The sequence below is a fragment of the Labrus bergylta genome, chromosome 12 (assembly GCF_963930695.1).
Source record: "Labrus bergylta chromosome 12, fLabBer1.1, whole genome shotgun sequence".
In the NCBI taxonomy this organism is placed as follows: Eukaryota; Metazoa; Chordata; class Actinopteri; order Labriformes; family Labridae; genus Labrus; species Labrus bergylta.
In genome coordinates this window covers 23,061,073-23,084,677 of record NC_089206.1, presented here as the reverse complement: position 1 = coordinate 23,084,677, position 23,605 = coordinate 23,061,073, and the positions used below count along the sequence as shown (strand labels likewise).

General features: G+C 41.0%; 3 protein-coding genes across 4 annotated transcripts in view; 2 read left to right on the top strand and 1 right to left on the bottom strand.

The window, feature by feature from the left end:
• Positions 1-302: 302 nt before the first annotated feature.
• Positions 303-4,773, bottom strand: LOC109985600 (twist-related protein 2-like). The gene is made up of 2 exons (XM_065960891.1): positions 2,527-4,773; positions 303-950 (listed from the first exon to the last, which is right to left on the bottom strand). Exon 1 carries the CDS (start codon positions 4,302-4,304, stop codon positions 3,660-3,662), a length of 645 nt encoding a protein of 214 aa, XP_065816963.1. The 5' UTR covers positions 4,305-4,773; the 3' UTR covers positions 303-950; positions 2,527-3,659.
• Positions 4,774-11,774: 7,001 nt separating this feature from the next.
• LOC109985567 (E3 ubiquitin/ISG15 ligase TRIM25-like) lies at positions 11,775-17,960 on the top strand. Its single transcript, XM_065961308.1, has 4 exons — positions 11,775-12,619; positions 14,219-14,358; positions 15,898-16,065; positions 16,602-17,960. Exons 1-4 carry the CDS (start codon positions 12,002-12,004, stop codon positions 17,308-17,310), a joined length of 1,635 nt encoding a protein of 544 aa, XP_065817380.1. The 5' UTR covers positions 11,775-12,001; the 3' UTR covers positions 17,311-17,960.
• Positions 17,961-18,277: 317 nt separating this feature from the next.
• Positions 18,278-23,605, top strand: part of chchd6a (coiled-coil-helix-coiled-coil-helix domain containing 6a) — a 61,218-nt gene continuing 55,890 nt past the window's right edge. For both annotated transcript variants that reach the window (XM_020635929.3, XM_020635928.3), the window contains exons 1-4: positions 18,278-18,476; positions 20,587-20,680; positions 21,401-21,506; positions 22,723-22,867. In XM_020635929.3, the coding sequence (XP_020491585.1) occupies positions 18,393-18,476; positions 20,587-20,680; positions 21,401-21,506; positions 22,723-22,867 (429 nt within the window). In that variant the 5' untranslated portion in view covers positions 18,278-18,392. The remainder of the gene's footprint in view (positions 18,477-20,586; positions 20,681-21,400; positions 21,507-22,722; positions 22,868-23,605) is intronic.

Here is a 23,605-nt window from a genome sequence, read left to right as displayed (position 1 = left end):
AATCTGAGTTTCTGTAAATTCACCGTGGAAGGAGTTTTCCAAAAGGTGAGTTTCCTCCACCTCCGTTTTCAAAAACATGTGGACTCAGGAGGTCGAGTTTCAGGGGGTTCAACAGTAAACGTGCAGACCATGGAGTAACTAAAGACATCAAACTACATCCAAAGGGGCTCAAAACAGTGCTATAAATTTTCCCACAGCCCTTAATTGCACATTAACGTGTTCTTTTAGGAGGAATTAACTGTTCCTGACTGACCAGGCAAAGGCACACAGACCTCATTAAAAGAAAAAAAAAAAAAACGACCGGGGGAAGGAGGAAGTGAGAAGAAAACAAGGGAGACAGTTTAACAAGAGAGACAGGAGACACACAGGGTGTGGTGACTGTGTAAATGTGTGCACAGTTTCTCATCAAGTTTAACACAAAACAAGGAGAATCTCAGGAGGAGTTCGAGGACCGCTTTATTTTTCAGACAAATAACGAGCCCATGTGATGAATAAATCACTACATCCAGTTTACTCTTCACTTTTCGCAAAGCACCACACTCTATATACGTCAACTAATGCTCCTTATAAAAACCCCAAACCCCTCCCTCTCCATCATTAAACTGCTGCAAAACACAAACACACTAATCACTGTCTGACACTGAAGCTTGCTTTAACAATCGGACGGAAAAATACTGAGCAATGAAACGAGAAACCAACAGGACTTCAGCTGCAGCTTGACCTCGATCGCCCGTTTCCGTCTCGATAAGTGACAGCTTCTGGTGCAGAAAAATGTCTTCCCCCCTGACAGTCTGCATCCTGCATGATCAAGTGACTTTTGTAATGTTCTTAAATATTCCTTTTCTTCACAGGTGAGGTACATTAAAAGAAACAGTTCTGGTGCATTTTAGTTCAGGTGATTCTGAGAGGCAGAGACGTACAGGGGAGATCGCAGTGACTTCATTCAGCAGCTGCAAAGAGAAGAAAACAGACGTCAGTGTTGTAAATAAATAAAGACAGTTAGGAGTTTTAAAAGTTACACAGGATAACTTAGCGGCCTACAGGGTACCCGGTGTACAGCCTAAACACGTTGTCAGGTGCACACGGTTGCAGGAACATACCAACGTTTGCTCACAATAAAATATAGCAAAGTAATTTTTCAGTGTGTCATAGACTTTTGATTTATTTTTCGAGTTTAATAGAACATTTAAGAATTGTCAAAACCTGATGTTTAGCATTGTAGCATCAATGTGCCAAGTCAGAAAACAACTTGATTTTAATGACGTAAAGAATGCAAAGGTAGGGAGTGGAGCTGAATAGAGAAACAACATCCTGTATGGAGGTAGACTTCTAGACTCTGCAAAATTTCTGTGGCCAGAATTGACCAAATTTCACATAGAAACACTGTAAAAAAAAAAAAGTTCTAATGTGGTAAAGTATTCTCTTCAAAAAGTGTAATGAACAGATTTTGGTCTTGTCTAGTTTTGCATTTTGTATATTTTCAGAGTATTTTCTCACCTGTGTCTGATGACCTCAGTGTCTATTTAGTTTCAGTGTAACTTCTCTCTTCTGGTCAGTTCATACGGCCAGTTCAGGTGGCACCACTGTACCCACTGTAGTACAGGTGAAGCTGAAAGCAAGCTATAACTCGTCTTATTTTCTTGTCTTTGTTTTAGTAGTTGTGATGTCTGGTGTACATTCATTGTACTGTAAGAAATTAGGGCCCGGGCCCCAACCAAACAAAGGTCAGTATTTTTGCTTGAAAGGTGAGCCAAACAATACACTGACTACCAAAACACACAAATTAACGTATTTTAATCGATAATGTATCGTTGGAGCTCTGATCCACTCTGTCCCATTTTTAAGTTGCAGTGGTTATCAGACTGTCTCTGTAGTTATAAACCCACGCATATCAAATCTAACGTGCATTAAAGTAAATGCATCTCCCAGAAAAGAAAGGCGAGCCATTCCTAGAAATACAAAAATCCACAGGGGGCTGCCTTTGGATTTTGGCCTGAAACTGGATCTCTGTCTTTCTAACATGTCAGTGAAGGTTAGCCCTCTGAGACCACTCCTCTGTGGCTGTGGGACTCACTCAAATGTTTTCTATAGTAAGTCTTCACAGGAGCTGGAAACGTACCTCCCTGTGACACTATAATGATAGGTTCCCCAGCTTCATGCTAATGGGCAACAAAGTAAGAAGTGCTTTTTTTCATGGTTAGGATTTAAACACAAACTACATGTCAACATGGAACTATTTGGAGTTTGTTGTATGAATGAAATTAAAGTTGAATCCTTGCAGGAGAAGCTATTTTGCTTGGCAGTAGTTTTCCTTCTTATAAGACAAAACTATGCGTTTTGTTGTTTTTGTTTCATGTGTATAATTATGAATGTTGACTTTTAAAGGAAATAGCACTCAGCTTCTGTTTCAAACCCAAAATGTGGGGGTGGTGTGTTTTTTTGTGTGTGCCTGGGTGCATGCTACACCTATGCATCTGTGTGTGTGTGTGTGTGTGTGTGTGTGTGTGTGTATAAATCAGCTCTCACCTCCTCCATCACTTCCAGTGGTTTATGGGGAGCCCAGCAGGGAGCCACATCAGCCTCCCCTTTGATGGTGACACACATGATTCATGGTTTTTAGAGACCGTTTGTTTTCATTACGCCTCCTCGTCAGCTCGCTGAAGCTGCATCACGGCTTCGTGCAAGGCAAGCACATTCGGGCCAGAACGAGAGGGAAAGAATTTCAAGAGGAGGAGAGTTTTTTTTTTTTTGGCCTCAGAAGAAACAAAGGGGCTTGGTTTGGGTATGAAGAGGAGAAACATAAGTCGGGATGACGGCTGCTGCCCACCGCTATTTTTTTCCACCGTTCGCTCGGGGTTCAGAGGTGGTCGGGGATTCATAACATGTCAGAGTCTCGGAAAGAAGTAGAAGTAGACGGGTGACGGAAAAGTCAAAGGTCCTAACTCTCTTGAAACACATCATTTGTCTTTTTGCAGTTCCTCCGGTCGCTCATCTGCAGTCTCAAGCTGATGCTGTTTCGATATTAAGATAAAACACTTGCTAGCCTACTACAGAGACACAAGATAAAATAGATTTGATTTTGGCTCGATGCAAGCACGATAACAAAAGCAATGATGGTGGTGATTTAGATGGGAGTGAAGGTGATGGCATTGAGGATGAAACCAGAGGTCAAGCCACAGAACCTGAGAGCATGTAGGGTCAGGGGGGTCCAAAAGAAGGAGCTGAGTCCAAGACCAACAAGTTGTTTAATTGAAGTGGTTGACTGATGATGTCCATCCTGTGGGATCTGCAGTTTATAGTCAAATCTCTAAGAATCCCATTTTCCCTTTTTCTTTTGATCCCTACCATGAGTGACTCGAGCTGCTTTTGACAAGAAAATTATTTAGCAAATGATCCGTAGATAGATCCGATACAAAGGTTTACAACACTGAAACTTCAGTTTTCACAAAGGGGTCACATCTCAACAGAGTCTCCCAACAAGCATCAGATTGCCAATCCTTCATCAGTGAGGCAAAAAAGATGATCTAACTTGAGGCATTTAAATTGTTTTCCTAGTGAGCAGCCATAGTTCAAACTTCCCCCTTTGCTCTGAATCAAGTAATAATATTTTCCAGTCACGAGGAATTCATCAGAAGACAAACCTCGCTTCAGGTCGGCGGCTATCGACCAGCAGACATGCTCGACCAGGCGCCCTCCATCCTCCAAACGGAGAAGGCATAGCTGAGTCTCTCGTGGGCCAGGTAGTTACATCCGGCCATCTTAGAGTCCATCTCATCGCTCTGCAGAACCTGATACAGAAAGTCGATGTAGCGCGATGCCAGCTTCAGGGTCTGGATCTTGCTCAGTTTGTCCGACGGCAGCGTTGGGATTATCTTGCGCAATGAGGCGAAGGCGTCATTTAGGGACTGTGTCCGCTGGCGCTCCCTGATGTTGGCGATCACTCGCTGGCCGTGTGGATCCTCCAGACCCGAGAGACTTCCAGGACTTGGACCAGGGACAGGAGAAAGGGACTGGCTGGAGGAAGGCGACCGATCTTGAGGGCTATTCTTGATTCTTTTGGGTCCAGTTCGGGTGTAGATGTGGATGTTGTCCCCTGGTGTGACCTTGCCGTCTGCTGAAGTGGTGGGAGTTATTGTGGTAACGTGGTCCACCATGTGTGAGTCTGTCTGCCGTTTGCGTCCATTGACGCCTGGTGTGGGTACAACAACAGGACAGGCGTTAGAAGGTGGTTTTACCATGTTCTCCTCATTAGACACCACCCCTCCCTCAGGTTGATCATCACTGGAGGGCTCCTCCTCTCTCATGCTTGGTCACGTTATTCTTCTTTCCACTTTTTTACTCTCCAGGACTTTGCTCCTTAGAATATCTCCTGTGCTTTTCTCTTTCCTTCAATGTCCCTCTCCCCTCCTCCTCTGCTTCAGTTTGCCTCTGTTCTGTTCGTCTTTAGAAACTCCCTGTTGTTGCCGTGTTCTTCTTCTTCTTCTTCAGCAGTTATCAGCTTGACGCTTTGTCACATCCCAACATAGCAAGCCAACGCAGGTGACACCCTCAGCATTCAGTGTTGGACTGCCACAGTGATTCTCCATCCACACGCGAGGAAAACTGCCAATGATCTCATCTACCTCTCTGTGAAATGCATCAGGAATCCGTGCTGCTCTTATGTCCTTCTCCTATAGCTGTCTGTGAGACAACAGCAACCTGAATCTGACTTCTTAAAGGGAGGGGACCCGTGAAACTTTCAGCTGCCCACCCATCTGACTCACTGATTGGTCTGGAGAACTTCTTTTTTTTGGACAGCTGAGCTTAAAACAACAGGAAGAACGACTCTGAAGCGATTGGTCCGATCAAAGGGACGAGGCGGAGACAAAGGTGCGTCGCACAGCCAACCAAATTGGAGCGTTGTGACGTTCGCTTCTTGTCATAGAAGTTGCCCAAGTTTATAGGTTCCAGATTTCCTTCAAAGCAAGACGCTACCATCCCCCCTCCGGCTGCCTGGTTCTCTGCCCCCCCTTCCCCACCTCTGCTTCCCATCTCAGAACCAACCTCAGTTGCTTTCAATATAGTTCAGAGAAAGGGGGGAAAAACTTTTAAAGCAGCTCCACAAATGTTTTTGTTTCTTTGAAAATCGGTCACAGTTCATCTGCATTTTTATTTACCACATGGTAGGTATGTATATGAAGTGCCAATAAATGTGATGTGATCCTTTTTTAACACATCCCATTCCAGCCCAATGGAGTCATTGTTAGAGGCTTAGGTGATTACTCTTTGATTTTTCATTTTCATGCGGCCAACCATAACGATAATATCCTGATACAGCAATTCTGTGATAGACAAAAGACAATCGTATAATGATACATCACCGTGTCTGATTAACTGAAGTAAACAAAATGCCCCTTAAAGGGTCAGGCTTCATCTCTTAACTTCTTCTCACTGCTGTCCAACATTGTCTTTTTCTTTTTCTTCTTCTTCTATCCTGCCGTCAACTTCTTCTTTGGCCAGATCACTTCCGTTCAAGTTACCCTCATACATGTCACATAACGGTCAACGTCAGGAGTCAAGAATTGGTACAGCAGTGTGTTAAATTGGCAAAGAAATATTTTTAAAGCGCAATGAAATACTAATATTTCGTACCAGCGATTCAGAAATGGTGTCACTTGTCAGGGCTACAATATTTTGCCCTTTCAATTTTTATTTTGTCCCACCCCTACTCTTAAGTAAACAATAAAAAAAAAAAAGTTTGCATATTTAAAGGCAGTATAAACTCTGTCATCGGTGACGCTCTTTGAGTGTGGGCTAGTGCACACAAGAGGGAGAGAGCGAGCAGGGAGACAGAGAGGCGTGTGATTGGTTCATCAGATTGATACCTCGTGGCAGACATTGGTTGAAGTTTTCACAAACTTACAAACTGATACAGATTACGGATTTTCTTTGTTCCTTTTTCAGAGCACATGAATTATTAATTTCTGTCAGGACGTAAAGACACTTTCAACCAAAATCTTAAAAAGTTTATCTGGAGTTAATTACCAACCCTGCCTTTAATTCAAAGAAGTGTCTTCTTGTTTTCCAAACAGCAGAGACAGTGTTTTCTTTTGTTCCTTCCAGAGACTTGGCTGCGGTTTGTGAGGATAGACCTGGAGGGAGGGGAATCTGGCACTGAGTCAGCACTGCAGCCCGGAGGTTTAATCACAGTATTAAGGAAAGAATGAGTCCTGTGGATCAGAGGAGAGGATTGTGGGAACTTTTTTGTTGCTTTCCTGCACTAAGCTTGCATCTACAACAAACCTTGGTCCAGGTTCAATGTGGACTTTACTCTCCAAACTTCTGGGGTGATCCTACGGCATGGCCCAAAGCCACACCCCATGAGTCTTTTGTTAGTGTTGTGTTTTTTTGTTAAAAGACACAGTTAGGACTCAGAACTTGAAAATCTCAAAGTCTCTCCAATGAGTCAACCCAAAGATTGCACAACAAGTCCACAACAAGAAAAAAACCCTCTATTGTCTAACCATGGATGATACCATTTCTCTTGAGTGTACTCCATGGTAATTCATGTTTTTGTTGCCACAACAATACTTCCAGTGGTAGGTGTAATATTTACACATACATGAAAGAAGTTGCTTGAGTTTTTTTTTAGCCTGAGTTGACCCATTGTTGGATTTCAAGTACAGTATCTGGATTGACCTGGTTTATGTTTCAGAGGCCTCTAGAACATGGTGTGTTTGGTGAACTTAACTGTATTTGCTTTACAGAACAACATGGTCTCTTCAGCCACTGGAAACCCAAAACACAGAACACATCAGCCTTAAAACTATTTGTGATATATAGAGAAGGTATCAGTGACAATAGTGACATAGTTTTTGTGACTTCATCCATTGATTTCCAAAGAGTCATTATGAAGCCCAACAGTGGCAGTCGTCAGATTTGAAATGCTGACTCTATCTAACCTTTCGTTCGGTCTAGCAGCAGGCTTAGAGGTGGAGTTGAGGCAGGTCTTTAGCCTCCTGCCAGTCATCTACGATGCACACACCTGTCACTCAAACAGGCCGCACCCCCAATTATGCAAATGTTTGAAATGCTCTAATTTAACCAATACAGTTGAAACCTATGAATATTGTGTATACATTTTTATGCTTTTGCCTTTATTAAGTTAGGACAGTTGATTGAGTGGGAAATTGGGGAGAGGGAGTGGGGATGACATGCATGAAAGGAGGCCACAGTTTGTACTTAAACCTGGGTCAGCCGCTTGGAGGAACATAGAGTGCAACCTTATCGCTTGGCCATCAGCACCCTGATTTATTTTGTTTAACCAGGCTGTAAATATATTTTTCTCTGCTGTAAAAAAAATAAAAAAACGTTTTAATATAGGACCTAATGAGTTTTTCTTGGATTTTGTAACCAGCCTCAAGTGGACACTTTAGGAACTGCAGTTTGGGGAACTTCCACATTGTCTTAATTTTTCAACATTGGCAGTTTCCACTTGTAATGTAGTCTTGTCTACAAGGGCTACAGAATGAGATAAAAACTCTCTATTATTAATAGAGGTTTTTTTATAGACATGCTAGCAAGCAATGACGCAACAAAAAACATCGCTCTGCCTCTTCTCCAGACCCAATAGAAAGCTGCTGTCTCTTCATCCTCTTTTATTTGATCCATTATTGATATTAAATATTATATTGTGGAGATAATGTTTTTAAAGAGACATGTGCAGTTTCTCAAACTTCACAAGACAAATCAAGGCATGAAGTCTCACAATGATCACTTTAATATCAACACAATCAGTCTGGCTTTGAATGACTCGAAATATTTACTTCACAAAGCCTGACTTAAAGTAACATCCTGCTCTCCTACCATGCTCTGAGTTGTTGTTTAAATGAGTTTCCATAAATACTCCCGTGGACACACCGCTGCCAATCGGACGATCCCTTTTCATCTCTCTCTCTTCAAACATCATCAGTAAGTGCGTCCTCTCAGTGGGCGATGGTACACCTGTGATCGATCACAATTATTTACATATCACAGCTCTCATGAAAGTGTTCCTGCCTGCTAAAAATAAATACCTCTGAGCTAAGGGAGTGGTGATTGAAAATGGATATCAGGCTTTGACATAAACACTCGTATATTGGGGCAGGGGGGAGCAGGGAGGAGCGGGCCGCGCTCACAATGCTTGGTGTTGTATGGGAAGGCCCCCCGGAGGCTGACTGCGTCTGGAAAAAGAGGAAAGAACACCGGACCCGCTCTGTTTGAACTGCATGCTCAAATGAGGACTTAGCATAAATATTTCCACCAGAAGAAATGGGAGAATGTTATCACATGTGGAGCTTATGTATACACACACACAGCACACACACACACACACACACACACACATGCTTGGACATTCATGTGGCATGCATTTACGCAGAAACACAAATAAAGAGGATACACTTTACAAACAAGTCAGTTAGAGAAGATCAGGTACAGAGTACCGCAGTGATTTTTTTGTGAAGCTTATGTTCCATCTAATGGCAACGATTGTCCTCTATATGAACAATTTAAAGAAATATTTACCCTGTGAAACCACAGACCATTCACATGTCAAACTGTCAGTATTTGTTTCAGGGCTTTGATTGGATAAAACTAAGGTATATTTCTGTAAATGTTTAAAGTAAGAGCTCCTTTTAAAATGTTTGCTGATGTGTACAACTTCATTCGATCAGCACTGAGTTCCACACTGAAGGACTTCAGACAAAAATGTAGTGTCAGACGGAGTCTTGATGAAGGAGTGATGAGATCATTGCATTGGCCGGAAGTCGAACTCCGTCCTCCTGCAAGAAAACATCAAATCACAACTTGAATGCTGCTGCTCAAAGGATGATATCGAAGGCTTCACCACAAGTAACAAAATTGAGCTACCTTTTAAATCGAAGTTGAAGACACATCTGTTTACAGCTGCCTTTAATTAAACAGCTTTACTAAGATTTTAAACTTTTACTCTGCACTGTAATTATTATTATTAGCACTTTGAATTGCCTTGTTGTTGAAATATGCTAAAGAAATAAACTTGCCTTGCCTTACCTTACCATTAAATGAAGTGAGCATTTTAGTTGTTGTTGAAATGACTCCTAATGTACACAAGGTGGTGCCAGAGGTGACTCGTTGTAGTCTTATTCAATGTGTTTATGATGACTTGTTTAATATGATCACGTAAACACAAAGCTGCATGCTGCTCTGATTCAAGATTATTCTCATCGTGTGTACAAAATATTAAGACTACTTAAGAATGGAAACTGTAGAGTTCAAAAAGTTCAACCTTGAGAAAGATTTAAGAACTGAACTGAATTTCATTGGTAATACCTAAAAACGAATCATTCTTTAATTTAATCAATACAGTTGGAACCTATGAATATTGTTTTTTGTTATTTTTATATATTAATTTTTAGGCATTGCATTTATTAAGTTAGGGCAGTGGATAGAGTGGGAAATCGGGGAGAGAGAGTGGGGATGACATGCAGGAAAGGGGGCCACAGTTTGGACTTAACTGGTTAACTGCTTGGAGGAACATAGGGTGCAACCTTACTGCTTGGCCATCAGCACCCTGATTTATTTTGTTTAACCAGGCTGTAAATATATTTTTCTCTGCTGTAAAAAAAACACATTTTAATATAGGACGTAATGGGTTTTTCTTGGAAAGACTAAGGATAAAGTACCTGCACTTATCCGGTATTATGGAAACAGTTGGAGTCAGTTCGGCTTCTAATTTTAGAGAAAATTTTCACTTTCATGGAAATGTTGCAATATTTTCTTTTTCTTTACCTTTCATGTGTTGTTGATCGTGATAACTCAGTGGAAACTTCTTATTTATGTATCCCTCTGGGTTTTAAAAATATAAAAATAAAGAAGATGAACACAAGAAAAGAGGTGAAAGTGTTTCCCCTTGAAGTGTTTACAGTCAACAGGCTGCGTCACAACACATGATTGCACTGTGTGTACAGTAGCAGGCTCCTCCATTTACTCTACATCCACGCTATAAACAGGAACAGTGATGCTGTTGGATCAATTCAAAACAACGTCTCAGATGCATGTCTTGTTCCACTGTAGTAACTCTTTCTTTATTTTCCTTTTTTCCAATCTTTTATTGAGATTTACAACAAACGTTTCCACAGCAGAAATCATTCAAATGTATAAATGATACTTATGTGTACCAATAAGACAATTATGCAAACAATAAGCCACCTGTCAGAATTCAAATTAAGATGAAACTCTTCCAAACAATCAGGTGTTATCTCCTCCATTTAGGGCAGAGAGAGACATCGATTGATATTTTGTTTGATTGTCATAAAAGCACACCAAAACAATTTCCCCATGCGGCTTGTTTAAAAGGTTTAATCACAATAAAAATGTTCAGAATTTGGATAACCTCTCTTTTTCTACAAAGGATCACATCATCCATTTCACTTTAATCCTGGTTGTTAAAAGAAAAACTGGATAGGATCACCCTGATCCAGGTCCAGACTGTTCAGGATTACCAGTGCTTGGTGCTACTTTGTCCACAGGAGGCGCCAGAATCCACACATACAGAAAGATCCTCGCAGCTGCTTTAAAGTAGATTCTTAATGTTTGTGAATGATGCTTTTTGATGATTAGTAACTGAACAAACAGGAAGTTTATCCAGATTAAAATCAGGATTGATGAACCTGATCCCATCCGATTAGTTTCTCCTTTTATTCTTTTGAACAAACTGAAGACTTACTCTTATCAGATATCTTAAATCCTGTTGGATTACTTTTGAACAACTGAGCCCAGGTCAGTGTGCAGATGCTACACAAGATAACCTTGCCTTACCTTAATGTTTTCTCTTGTGAAAGCACTGAGGTCAACCATCATCGTCATCAGCTGCTCCTGAATGTGCCTAAGAGAGCACTCACACTAGGCCCAGTTGCCCCCCCCTCCCTGTTCCCCCACTGACCTCTGCTCACACTGCTCCAAGACTAACTGGGCCTGAGCACGGTTACCTTTTGTACACAAAAGTATTGCTAAACATCATCATGAAGCGTGCTTAAGTTTAAAAGACAGTCGGAGTCCAAGATAAAAAACGATCAAGTCCGCATCAGGACATCCAAAGTCCACACAGCTGGAACTTTGGGGTCAAAGTGCTTGGACACGGTACAGGATGCCTTATGTGAGTGCTTCCTAAAGTCTTTGCAGTTGCTTTTTCTAACCTGTGGAACAGCTTACCGCTTCATATACGAGCTTGCCTCACTTTTGAATGTTTTAAAACCTTTTTGAAGACACATCTCTTCTCTCTTCAAGATGGGACAGATGAAACTATTATTTTGATGTATTTTGTTATCTTGTTGTACCTTTTTAACTTAGTAAATCCCTTTGCTAAACCTTGGTTGTTCTCAAATGTGCTTTATAAATAAACTGGCCTTGATTTGACTTATATGGAAGCCCTAAGCGGACATACATCAATACATTTCTTTTACTTAGTTTCCCTGGCATAATGAATACAATTCTTGTGTTTTCTTGAGATCTAAACTCAATTTTCTTTCGATTAATCAACAAAATGATCAACATTAGACTTTGCATGGAGTATTTGTGCTCTGTAGCTTCCAAGGAGGAAAGAGTACTCCTGACATTTACAGGAACTGTTTCTCAAATTTCCAAAATGAGTTCACATGTCTCATATTTGGACAGTCAACAGCAGCCCTTATGCTGGTTTGTGTTCCTGCAGCACAGGCAGCCGGGCTTCTTTGGTAGGAATGCTGCTCTGCACACATTTGTGACTGCACCTCCTGCCATTCTGATAAATAGTTAAGAGGTGCAGACTTCCTTGTTTGCTCTGCATTCTGCCTGTTGTTACCTGTTGTCACTGCCTCTGTTGTTTCAGTGTGGTCAGGAGGAAGCGACTGAGAGAAGAAAAAACAAGAGATAAAAGGTGGTGGTGAAGTAGGATGGAAAGGAGGTTTTGACTAAAAGAGTGAGAAGAGAAAACTGATCGATTAAAGCTTCATCATCTCCCATCATGTCTTCTTGCAAGCCGGAGGAGCAGTTGGCCTACGAGCTGAGCTGCCCCATCTGCCTCCAGCTCTACTCAGATCCGGTGGTTCTCCCCTGTGGCCACAACTACTGTCGAGTCTGTATCAAGATGACAGCGGACTCTGTCGTCGAAACACTTCCACGTTGCCCGGAGTGCCGTGTGGAATTTCAGAGCGTGAATACCCTGCAGAAGAACTTCAAACTCTGCAGCATCATCGAGGGTTACCAAGCCACTGCCTCCCTCCTCAGCAGGCAAACTGAGACCGAGTCCGAGGGTGCCGAGGTTTTCTGCGACCACTGCATCGACGAGCAGTCGCTGGCGGTGAAGACCTGCCTGAAGTGCGAGGTGTCGCTGTGCTCCAGGCACCTCCAGAGGCACCAGGAAAAGGAGTCGTTCAGGGGTCACACTGTGGTGGAGCCCGCAGGGGAGCTGGGCATGAGGGGCTGTGGAATCCACCGGCGTCCCTTTGAGTACTTCTGCTCCAGCGACATGGCCTTGCTGTGCGCCACTTGCTTCGTAGAGGGCTTTCATCAGAAACACGACATTCTTACCTTCAGTGTGGCCGAAGAGGAGATGAGACGAGCGCTGGAGAGCCGCAGCAAGGTACCTCACATTAATGACGAAGAGATTCTTCACACTGTAGTCTTGTAGCAGTGCAGCTTCATCTACAAATAGAATAACATTACTAAAGAATACAGAGAGCCGTGTTTTATTAATCAGATGAATGCTTTATTTTTAGTTATAATATTCTCAATACCATCCAGGAGCTTTCTGGGTGGGGGGGGGGGAAAGAAGCATCTTAAATCTGCATTTTTCCTAATGGCAAGCAGGGGGCGACTCCACTGGTTGCAAAATTAGTCAAACAGTGTGGAAAGTGTTTTGGGAAATAAGCAATCTTCTCACTTGATTTATAATATTTCCTGGTGGTTGTGGTCCTAATCGCTTTACTTTCATGTTTCCATCAGTACAGAAGGATCTTCATCTTGTATGATAAGTACATTAAGGTCCCATTTAGTGAAGCATACAGCAGGATATGTTTTAGTGTGACTAACTTTTGGTTTATAAGTCTTTACTAAAGGTGACCAGAGAAAAAGTCTTGTCTTAGAACAGTCCCTATCTAAGAAGTTTGCTGTTGGTATATTTGTTGTTGTTTGTTTTTGCTAAAAAAATAAAAAAATAAATAAACAGCACACAGATCAAAATCTAAATGTAAAAGCAAAAGGTAGACTAAGTTAGCACAGCAGCAACTGCTCCAATTCACATTTAATGAAATGCATCACAACATTTGAGGTGTCCCCTAGCCTGTTGGAGCAGCTACGACTTACTCTTCCTTTTACCTTTGTTTTTTTGCTAACCAAAATGATAATCTAATATTCAGTTACCATAAACTATAGATATACCCAATCACAAATCGGTCTTGCCCCGGTAAAGCCCCCCTTACGTATTTTGGTAGTTTTGTTTTCTTTTTAAATAACCTGTAAAAACAGCACCCCAACATATTAGTCAAGCTCCCCACTAAGCACCGGGAGAAAAATATCCTTCTGCCGTCCCTGGCTAGCAGTGGTCTTAACTGATGACTTAGCTTTTCCTTGCCCCCTCCCTCCCCTCAAGATCCCACCTGTCGTCCAAATATGGCCCATAATGGCTCAAAAAAACAAACATGGCAGCAGCCAAACTCAAGGTTTCAGAACATTTCTCCAGAAAACCAGTGGTCGACACCATGGTGGCTAAATCGTCCAATTGTAGTCTATGAATTTAGAACACATGAAAATAATGTTGAACGTTTTCTTGGGTTTGAACCAGTCGTTTAGTTTCCTTTTAGAAGTACTTCACAAGATTGTTTTTCATTAAATTCAGAAAACAGATGTGTAAACAGACAGAGTGGTTTAGAGAGTGCAGATTGTTTTGTAATGTTGACGAGGCCTTACGTTGTGGAATGATTCATTTTCAGTTTTGAAAGTGGCCTGGGGCACATGACTCATTGTCACGACGCTTTAGAGCGGTTAAATAAAAAGAATATTGACGTGAAGGCATAATGACTTAATGAAAAAGGGAGTTTTCTGTTTTGTTCCAGGTGACAGATTCACATTACACAAGTCCCTTCTTAACACCCTGTTACCAGAAATAACCACCCAGTCCTTCCAGATTTTCTTCATACTGGTGAACAGACAGATGCCATATGTGTTACATGTTTGTTTGCAGGTGGTTTCCAGTCGGCTGCAGGTGACTGAGAGTCTCCTACAGAAGACGGCCGAGGAGCAGGGAGCGTCTGAAGCTGTGGGGGACAAACTGGTGAACAAGGCCGTCACAGTGATGGAGAATATCGCTGCTCTAGTGGACAGGTAATAGTGCACTCAGACCATACTGCCTCTGAAACACAGATACACAGAAACAGGTAGTTCCTGAGCACAGTTTTCTGATCTGAGATCTGACTTTGAGCAGTGTCAGATTGTTTGTTTGCTTTCTGTGTCCTCATCTTGCTGTTTGGATCACGTAGGGTCTAGCTGGACAAAGTAAAGGTGATGCCACAAACATTTACAAACCTTTCCAGTCTAGACTTGATTGCAATCAGGACCTGCTGTTTGTTCAATTTAAACGAAATCTGATCAAACCACACCTCAATTGTCCTGATGAAGCAGATAGGCTGTGTTTGGACTATTATGCAAGGATGTTTTTTTTTTAAATTTTTTAACACAACTCGAATATATAATGCTTGAAGTCATGTTTCAGAGGCTTCAAGTGGACGCCCACGAGAGCTGCTTCCTTTCTTTGTGTGGATAATAACACTTTAAAAACACACAACATCAATTCATTTGAAGCAACATCCTGACACAACAGGGTGAACTATAAGATATCTGCACATGCATGATGTTAAAATTCAGGACGATACATATGAGAACATAAACCCAGAGATGTTTTTTCTCTATAGTGAATCAAATATAAAATATACTTATTTAGTAATACAATGAAGAGCCCTCCCCCCCCCCCCCCCCCCCCCCCCTCTAGATTTACAGTACATAGTAGTTGAACTGGTTTATCACCTCATACAGTAGGCAGGCTACTGTGTGAAGTGACAGCGCAGTATAAAGTATTCATATCAGAAAAACTCCGCTGTCAGGCTTGAAGAGCAGGACCGGGCAGTAGCTCCAACAAATAAAGATGCGTGCTTGTGTGAACCGATCCTTTTATGTAACCAATCTCGTTCATCAAGATATTATTTACACATGACCACATTGCTGTATAGATGTCTCAGACTGTAAGATGTTGACAGATAACAGACTAAGATTAACACTACATGAAAAATATCTACTTTTTAGAGGCTAGCAGCACATTAACTCTGAGATCAGTGGTGCTATTAGCTAACATTAGCATGCTTACAAGCTAGCAAAACAATGCAGACATGCTGGCATTAAGAAGGATTTTTTTCTATTTACCTAGGCTAGGTATGTTTGCTAGCATGCTAACATATTCCATTAGCACTTAAAATAAAGTTGTGGCTAATGGGAGGAGGGTCGAGGATTGCTCATAAATCAAAGCAGGCTCATGAATAAATTGAAACTTGAATGTGGTCGTGGTGCTAAATGAAGAGTTGGACGGTCTGCAGAGTTCTCACAATAGTTTTAGAGATGATATGTTTAGCACATTGGATGGCAATGTTCACCAAAGTTATAGAAGCATTTAACTCGAAACAATAATCATGATGGCGCTGGACAGGGACAGAAAGGTAACATGAACATGTAACATTGTTTATCTCTGAATGATTTTCATCAGTCTGGAAAACAACATGTTTCTGTTTCTATGTTTACTTTGTGAGCACAGAATAAAAAAATAACTTCCCCCGAGTATACCTTCTTTTAAAAATGCTGTTGTGTTGTGTTCAGGTACAGGGAGCGTCTACACGTAATGTTGGAAGAAGAAAGGGGCCATCGCAGAAACAGCTGGCAGCAGGGACTGGGTGCACTCAAGATGCAACAGCAGCAGCTGCAGGAGGCCCAGCAAAGCGCCCTAGAGGTCCTCAATGAGACGGACACATGCGTCTTTATAAAAAGGTACAACAGAAGACTTATTAAACTTTAAGATGGGATAAGATAAAGATGTATTTATCCCACAATGAAGGGGTTTTCTGTGTTAACAGCATCAAAGAAACCACAAAGATAAATGCATAGATATTCAGATAACAGTTGAAGAAACTGTTTAAAAAAAGGTTGCACTGTATAAAAAATGGACATGTTTAACATGGCAAATATTAAAGAAATAAGTATGAAGCATGGTTGTCATATCAGCTTGCAAACAAAAGGACTCTGCCGCCCCCTGCTGGCAGGTAAAATAATGAAGGTCCAAGTCATCTGCTTAGCTTTTCAGACCTGGAGGCAACATCCACTTCTCAAATACAGCCCGTTATTGTTACACTTTGTGCAGATAAGTCTGCACGCGCACATCCACAAAACATGTTTGCATGCACTTAAGATAATGACTGTGAATTCACTCAGCCTACTTAAGTACAGACGTGTGATGCTAAGTAACAAAGCAATGCACAAGTTATGTCAAAAGAGATCAGCTGAATGAATTCTTATCCTCCCTCTAGGTTCATGCAGATTGAACATGAGCTGAGAGAAGTTGTCGCAAGTACCATTCCTTCAAAGGTCCCCTCAAAGGCTCCGCTCATCACCAAACGGCTCCAGGTGGGCCTCAAAACCCAAGACTTCCGCTCAGAAATGACCCACCTCGTAGACTCCCTCCACATCCTCCTCAACCCCTTGGACCTCACTTTTAACCTCGTTACCGCCCACCCTAGCCTGATAGTCTCCAATGATCTGTGCACAGTCAAGTACAGCTCCACCAAGCAGCCGTATTGTGAGCACCCAGAGCGTTTTATGACTGCACCCCAGGTCCTGTGCAGCCAGGGATTCTCAAGTGGCGAGCATGTGTGGGTGGTAGAAGTCGGTCCCAATACCCAGTGGTCGCTGGGTGTGTGCTACAAGAGCATCCTTCGCCGTGGTGATCACAGTCGATTAGGACACAACTCTGTGTCCTGGCGGCTGCAGCGGAAGAACGGAAAGCTGACGGTGTGCCAGTCCTCCTGTAATGTGGCTCTTGGAGAAATGACCAATTATCCACTGACAATTGAGGTAGCTTTGGACTATGAGGGAGGGACAGTAATATTTCACAGCACCAAAGGGCACAGGGATCACCTCCATACCTTCAGGACTGTGTTCAGGGAGCCGGTTTACCCAGCGTTTAGTATCCATTCCAACACACCAGAGTCCTGGATCACTCTGCAGAGTGGGATGTAAACTTTGTTTCTTATCTATAAATTTCATGCAAAAGGGATTTTTGTGTGTGCTGTTAAATCAATGAAATTGGTCTCCCACTTAAGTTTTTTTGTATTATTGTATTTACTACATTCATTATTGAAATATGTATGTAAAAGTTCAGATTTATTTAAAAATTTGATTAAAAAAAGTGTATTCATGTGTAGCCTTGGTGGACAGATTGACTTCCCTTCTCTTAGTTACGAGTTTGAAAAAGGAATTTTATTTTGCGGCTGTCAATTCATAGTTTTGCTACGCTGAATACATTCTCAACTACAGGGAATCAACACTTTACTATTTTATGCTTTTATATAAAGTGTTTTTCTGTCTAGTATGACTGTAATAGGACTGTTTACATGACCTTGAATTATTTTGTTTTTCCTTCTCCTTTGTTTAATCTGTCTATTTTGGGTAGTTTGATGTATAATAAACTTTTTTTTTAATATATATTTTCTCCTTTTGATTTTCACTTTGTCTCTTTTTTCTAAATGTTGTATTAATGTTTTGTGTTTGCCCTAAGTTTTCTCTATAAAGTGAACACTGATGTGTGGACACTGATCTTTATGCTAAATATCCAGACATGCTTGTAAAGGATGAATAAACCCTTGTAAAAAAAAGTGCTTGTTTTTCGTGAGAAACGTTCATGTATCAGAGTTTTAAATAAGTATGACCTATATTTTTGGTATAGGTTTGTATGTGTCTCTAGACCGTTAAGGTAATTCAATCAGGTGTTCTTAAGATTATGACATTAGGGTTGCCATGTTTGACTGTAAATGGGTAATGAACAGCATTTGAACTTTTTTTATTGAACCTCAATGGATGTGTAAAAAGGATGAAGATTACATGTGCAACAAATAATTTGTATAAGTTCTTGTTCAATTTCATCACTTTATTAGTCTACGAGTCTTTATTGCAAATGGGGGTTTGCTTACGAAGTGTCTGGCAACCCATATCCCATCTGTCACTTATTCTGTCATTGGGCAGGACAAAACATTATTTCATGATAGTAGCGTTATTTCACGTTAGACAACTTTCAACACTATTACCGTAAAAACCCAGAAGGTATGGGCTCAGGGGAGAGTACGACCAGAAAAGTGTCTTTCGGTGTGGATGATGAGGACAGGGTCCGGATTCTCCGTGGAGTCAAGGTAATGCTAATTTAGCGTTTGATAAGCCATGCTAACATTACTTTCATGTGACGCCCATTGCTATCTGAGCTAGCTGTTAGCATTATGTTAGCATGGGTTAAATTAAGCTCCTAGTTTCTTCTGAATGTAGTAATTATTAAGTGAATAACCCATGGGAGGGCCGCTGACATGAGGAGGATGTAAAGGGATGCAGGGGCTGGGGCAGGTTGACAGAAGACCTGAGTTAACCCCTTTATTTTCGCTACGCCAAACTTCATCCGCATAAGGTTCAAGATGTAATCATGCCTTCAATATTGGCAAATTAAAATTGCTGGAGAATGGTTAACATATTGATGAATCCCCCAGATCCCTGTGGTAAATTCGGCTTATAAACATTTTACTTACCAGCTTTTATTCTTCTACAATTCACTAACAATGTTTGCTAGCAGAAGAGGTAACATGCTCACCCAGCAGTCTAAAATGCTATACAGTCGTCACAGCTCGCTGGTGGTTTGTCAGAATGTGTTGTTGAATTTAAGTGAGTTTCCCTTTGCTTTAACAACAGTATCTTCCTTTGTTATATATGTCTTTTGCTTTGGGATATTTGAATTAAAACCAGCGTTGCTTTAAATATGAAAATGTATAATGGAGTTTGGCTATCTCTTCTCATCTTGACACTGCTGCGTTCACATGCTGCTGTAAATATCGGAATTCTGCCTACTAAAATTATTTAAAAACAACGAATACAAATGGACATCGTCTTTAAAAATGATGCTTGTAATTGTACCTTGTGTGCATTGAGGCTGCAATACAATTTTTTTTTTTAACTGGGTAATTTCATACATTTGTGCAGTAATGTTATAACGTGGTGAGGTTTCTGCTGCATCTGCTTTAACAGGCAGATTAGTTGCAGAAACTAAGAGCACCTAATCCTTAACTGCTTTAACACAGTAGAGTAGAGTAGAATTCATGTCCCAACATGACTACCGGCACATGTGCAGGGAGAGTAAAAACAATAGATGAATTGTGTGTTATAAAAAAAAAACAGGAAGAGAAAGATGCAAACCTTAAAACATATTGTGAAAATGATTTTAGACATTTTTGCATTGCAACCTCCATCATTGCATATCATTACAAAAATGGATTAGATAGGTATGTCATTTCATTGTTGTCTAAATGCAAGTAAAAAAAAAGGATGATATTAACTAAGCCTTGATTATATCATGCTCTCATGGTAAGTCAGGATTTCAAATTAAAGGTCTAATTTTGAAAAATAGTTTAAAAAAATGAGATGTTATGAACTATTCAATTATAAATATGAAACAAAAAGTCCTAACGAAGAGATAATAAAGAAATTTGTGCTAGTTTTACTACTGCAAGTTTTATGATTTTAGTTTTTGACTTTTGCTGTCAGAAGTTATCTTCTGTAGGTTCTTGACTAGCTGTAAAGATGGAGAATTATTGTTAGTGCACTTTGACCTTCACAGCCTTTTGAGTGGGATTGCAAGAAGAACACATTTTTAATCACACCCAACAGCGATGATGAGTTTATCCAAATTGAAGTACAACAAGACAAAATAAAGAATATACATCTATGCAACTCATGCAAGTTAAATGTTGTAGTTGTGTCACTTGACTTGGGTGCATCATAATCATAATGATCATGAACTGTTTGCAAAATAGTCTGTTGAAGTGAAAATGACAAGCCGTACAGATAATCCTACTTCCCAGCACTGCCTGCACATTCAAAAGCACTGAGTCATAGAAACAGTGAGTCAGTGGCCGTCTACAGTGGTTTTTTTGGTGTAGCTATGTTTAACAATTTCCTCTCTACCAGCTCCACACTCACACACACACTTACACACACACATTAAGAAGAGTTGAGTTGACCCTATTTCCCGGGAAGTTTCCATTTTGACCCAAACCCAAAGAACATTAAATGATGATATATTTAAATGAAGACGTCTCATAATGTGCACAATGCTTCATTCTCGAGTAGACTTGTCACTAACTTTGAAAGAACACAAACCTGTAGGGTGAAACTAAAACCTTTATTCTCAGTCTTTTTTTTGCATCTTTGACCTTAACATCTCCGTCTTTTGTAATTTGCTTTCTGTCCCTCTTTGTCTAGCTATCAGAAGACGTTCTCCAGAGGATGAAAGGAGTGGCCAACATTGCTCCAGAACCCAAACCATCAACAACCTCCAGCCCTAAGAAAGACACAGGTATCATGCAGCTTTCACTGAAGCTCTCCCAACAAGTTGATTTGAGAAAGGCGGAACACACCAAAAGTTTCAGACTGACCACAGTGATTCTTACTGCACATGGCGTCCTGAAAGGGAAAAGGCTGTTAAACTTGTTTAAATTTTAGTCTTATGATTATACAATAAGAAATGTGATGGGAACACCTCAGACTTTACGCACAAAGTTTTTATATTTCAAGGAATTCCAACAACAATGAGGCGTTGAGTGTCATTGTGGGAACTTTTTATAAATCTTGGAGCGTTATCTGACCGTATAGATTGACGACTTATCACTCGTTTAAAGTCTTAAAGACTTTTGAATTATGAAACACTTTCCTTACAAATCCTGTCAGGAAATTCTCCCTGAGATACCGTTGAGGTTTTTGGTTCATGGCTCTTAATTCTCACCTGTCGGGAGATGATGATGTCCTTTGTGCCAACAATGCATATTTTCCATTCAAGCCATATGATATGTTACACGTTGTGTACCCGTGCTCGTGCTCTTGCTCCTGCATGAACTGTACCTTACCAAAGCACACCTCTTCCAAGTGTGCCAGGGCCAAGGAAGTGTGCAATCGGGGCACTCACACTAGTAAAACTTTAGGGGTGAAGCATGCTCAGTAACGGTACGGATTGCCCAGTTATCTACCGTTCAAATGAAAGAGTTTTTCCCTTTTAAATCTTCTCTTTGTCATTGTCCAGGTGCTTCAAGCCCTCGACCCCAGCAGAGCCCACAGAGCCGGCCTCAACCCAAGACCCAGTCCAGCACCAGCAAACCCACCTCCTATGCTAGTGAAGAACAGAAAAGGCAAGTACAAGAAATCAGGGACTCTGATGGGTGCACAAATCCATCTCCAGCCAGCAAGTTTCATTCTTCTCCTGGGAAATCTACCAGCTTAACCCGGTTACAAAGTAAAAGAAGAGTAGGCGTCTCGGGGGGAGGTGGGAATGAAAACTAAGTTAATGTACCATCAGAAACATTTTGATGTAAAATAGTTATATAGGGATGCTTTAAATATTTAAGTACAAGAATAGCCTCTCAGGTTGAATCAGTATGGAGTCAGTTCAATCAGTCTTTATTTGTATAGCGTAAATCATAACAAATGTTATCTCAAGACACTTTACAAAGAAGCAGGTAAAAGACTTTACTCTGTGTTATAAGATGATTCAGATTCAGATTCTTTAATGTCCCACAAGGGGAAATGTGTTTTGCAGTAGGAGCACACAGAAAACTACATATTTAAAACAGCATCAACAGTTAAATCAAAATGTATACCGAGTTGAAATCAGGACATGACACAATATGTAACAATAGAAAACATCGCAGTGAAGTCAGTGAAGAGCTCATACAAAAAAAAAGAGACAAAAGAGCGAGTAAAAGACCTTACTCTTTGTTGTATTATCTACAAAGACCCAACATTAACCCACCCTGAGCACAGCACTAAGCAGCGTTAAGCAAAGTTACAGAGGAGAGTAAGGAAGAGGCAGAAACCTCGAGCAGAACCAGACTCATGTGGAACAGCTTCTCTGCTGGGACTGAGTTTGGGTTAGAAAGTTGTTGTGGGTTTGAGACCGGTAAGCAGACATTAACACATTACAGAGGGAGATTAAACTGAAGGTCAGCATTCAAGGTTTCCCTGGTATCTTCTTCATTTGGCACGCCTCTTCTCAATCAGGTCCAGATCAGACTGCCTTTAGGCAAAAGTTTTTTTTTTTTTACTGCAGCCCTTAAAACACAAAAAAAACCATGTTAAGCATAAAATTCAAAACTTTCGTCAAATAAAATGAAAACTAGAATTTAAGAGGTGTAGAAAAAGATTTAACTCAAGTTATCTCAAAGTCTGTGTCACTACTAGAGAAAAAAATAAAACTGTAAAAGTTGTGCATGACATGTCAGAAATGTGGTGAATGCTTCCCCCTGGTGGAAATATGTGTTCAGGAATTTAGACTGTAATCAGAGGACTGTTGAAAACAGAAACTGATCATTCGTGTTTGTTTATGAATGTTGATTTTTTTCTTTAAAGGTTTGAACGTCAGCAGACAAAACTGAAGGAGGACTTGGCGAGGGCGGCACAAAAAGACAGCGAGGCAGCGAAGGAGGAGATGATTAAAGCCATGAGCCGGGATCGACACAACAAACGCCAGGAAGCAGAGCGGGCCAAACAACTGGTACGCACATGCACAAACAGACACACACACACACACACACACACACACACACACACACACACACACACACACACACACACACACACACACACACACACACACACATGCAGAGGCCCACATGATGTCTGATTTTTGAAACAGAGACTTTCACTGTTATTGGACTGTTTTGCCTGTGCACCCTGATGAAGGCTCTGATGAGCTGTAACGCATCGGTCTGCCTCACACATTTAACTTTACCTGTAGGCATGAAATAATAAAGACTTTATAACTTTTTCCTACTGGACAGAGTGCCTTGGATATCGTTTTGTGTTTGCATACTTTACTCTTTAAACAAATAAGGCCAGCATAACTTACATCTAAAGGCCCTGAACCTGTGTCGAGAGTTGGAGATAAATGAAACCTCCGAACAGCCAATCAGAGAGATTCCTCTCACCGACCGCAGACGACGATTCAATATGTCGAATCAGCCAAAAAAAGGCCGACGGGGCCGACGGGTAACACGGCAAAAACAAGGGGACGACAGATCACTGACAGCTGACGATCTCCTTGGTCTGTCAGGGCCTTAAGTCATGGTGGGAGTTTCTTTTTTCACTGTTTTGTGGACTTGTTTTGCTTTGTGAGTCCACTGGTGCTTTAAGCTGTGGCAGTATGTGTAGAAGTTGTATGCAGATTAAAAATGTTTAGACTGAATGATACACTGCCAATATTCATTCAGATGTTATGTGTTTTTAATGTGTC

What these genes read in the sequence shown, in the direction of transcription:
- LOC109985600 (XM_065960891.1), bottom strand. Translation starts at nt 4,304, where the DNA reads ATGAGAGAGGAGGAGCCCTCCAGTGATGATCAACCTGAGGGAGGGGTG.
- LOC109985567 (XM_065961308.1), top strand. Translation starts at nt 12,002, where the DNA reads ATGTCTTCTTGCAAGCCGGAGGAGCAGTTGGCCTACGAGCTGAGCTGC. An exon ending in CGCTGGAGAGCCGCAGCAAG is followed by an intron (nt 12,620 to 14,218) that starts GTACCTCACATT and finishes GTTTGTTTGCAG; the next exon opens with GTGGTTTCCAGTCGGCTGCA. An exon ending in ACATGCGTCTTTATAAAAAG is followed by an intron (nt 16,066 to 16,601) that starts GTACAACAGAAG and finishes TCCTCCCTCTAG; the next exon opens with GTTCATGCAGATTGAACATG.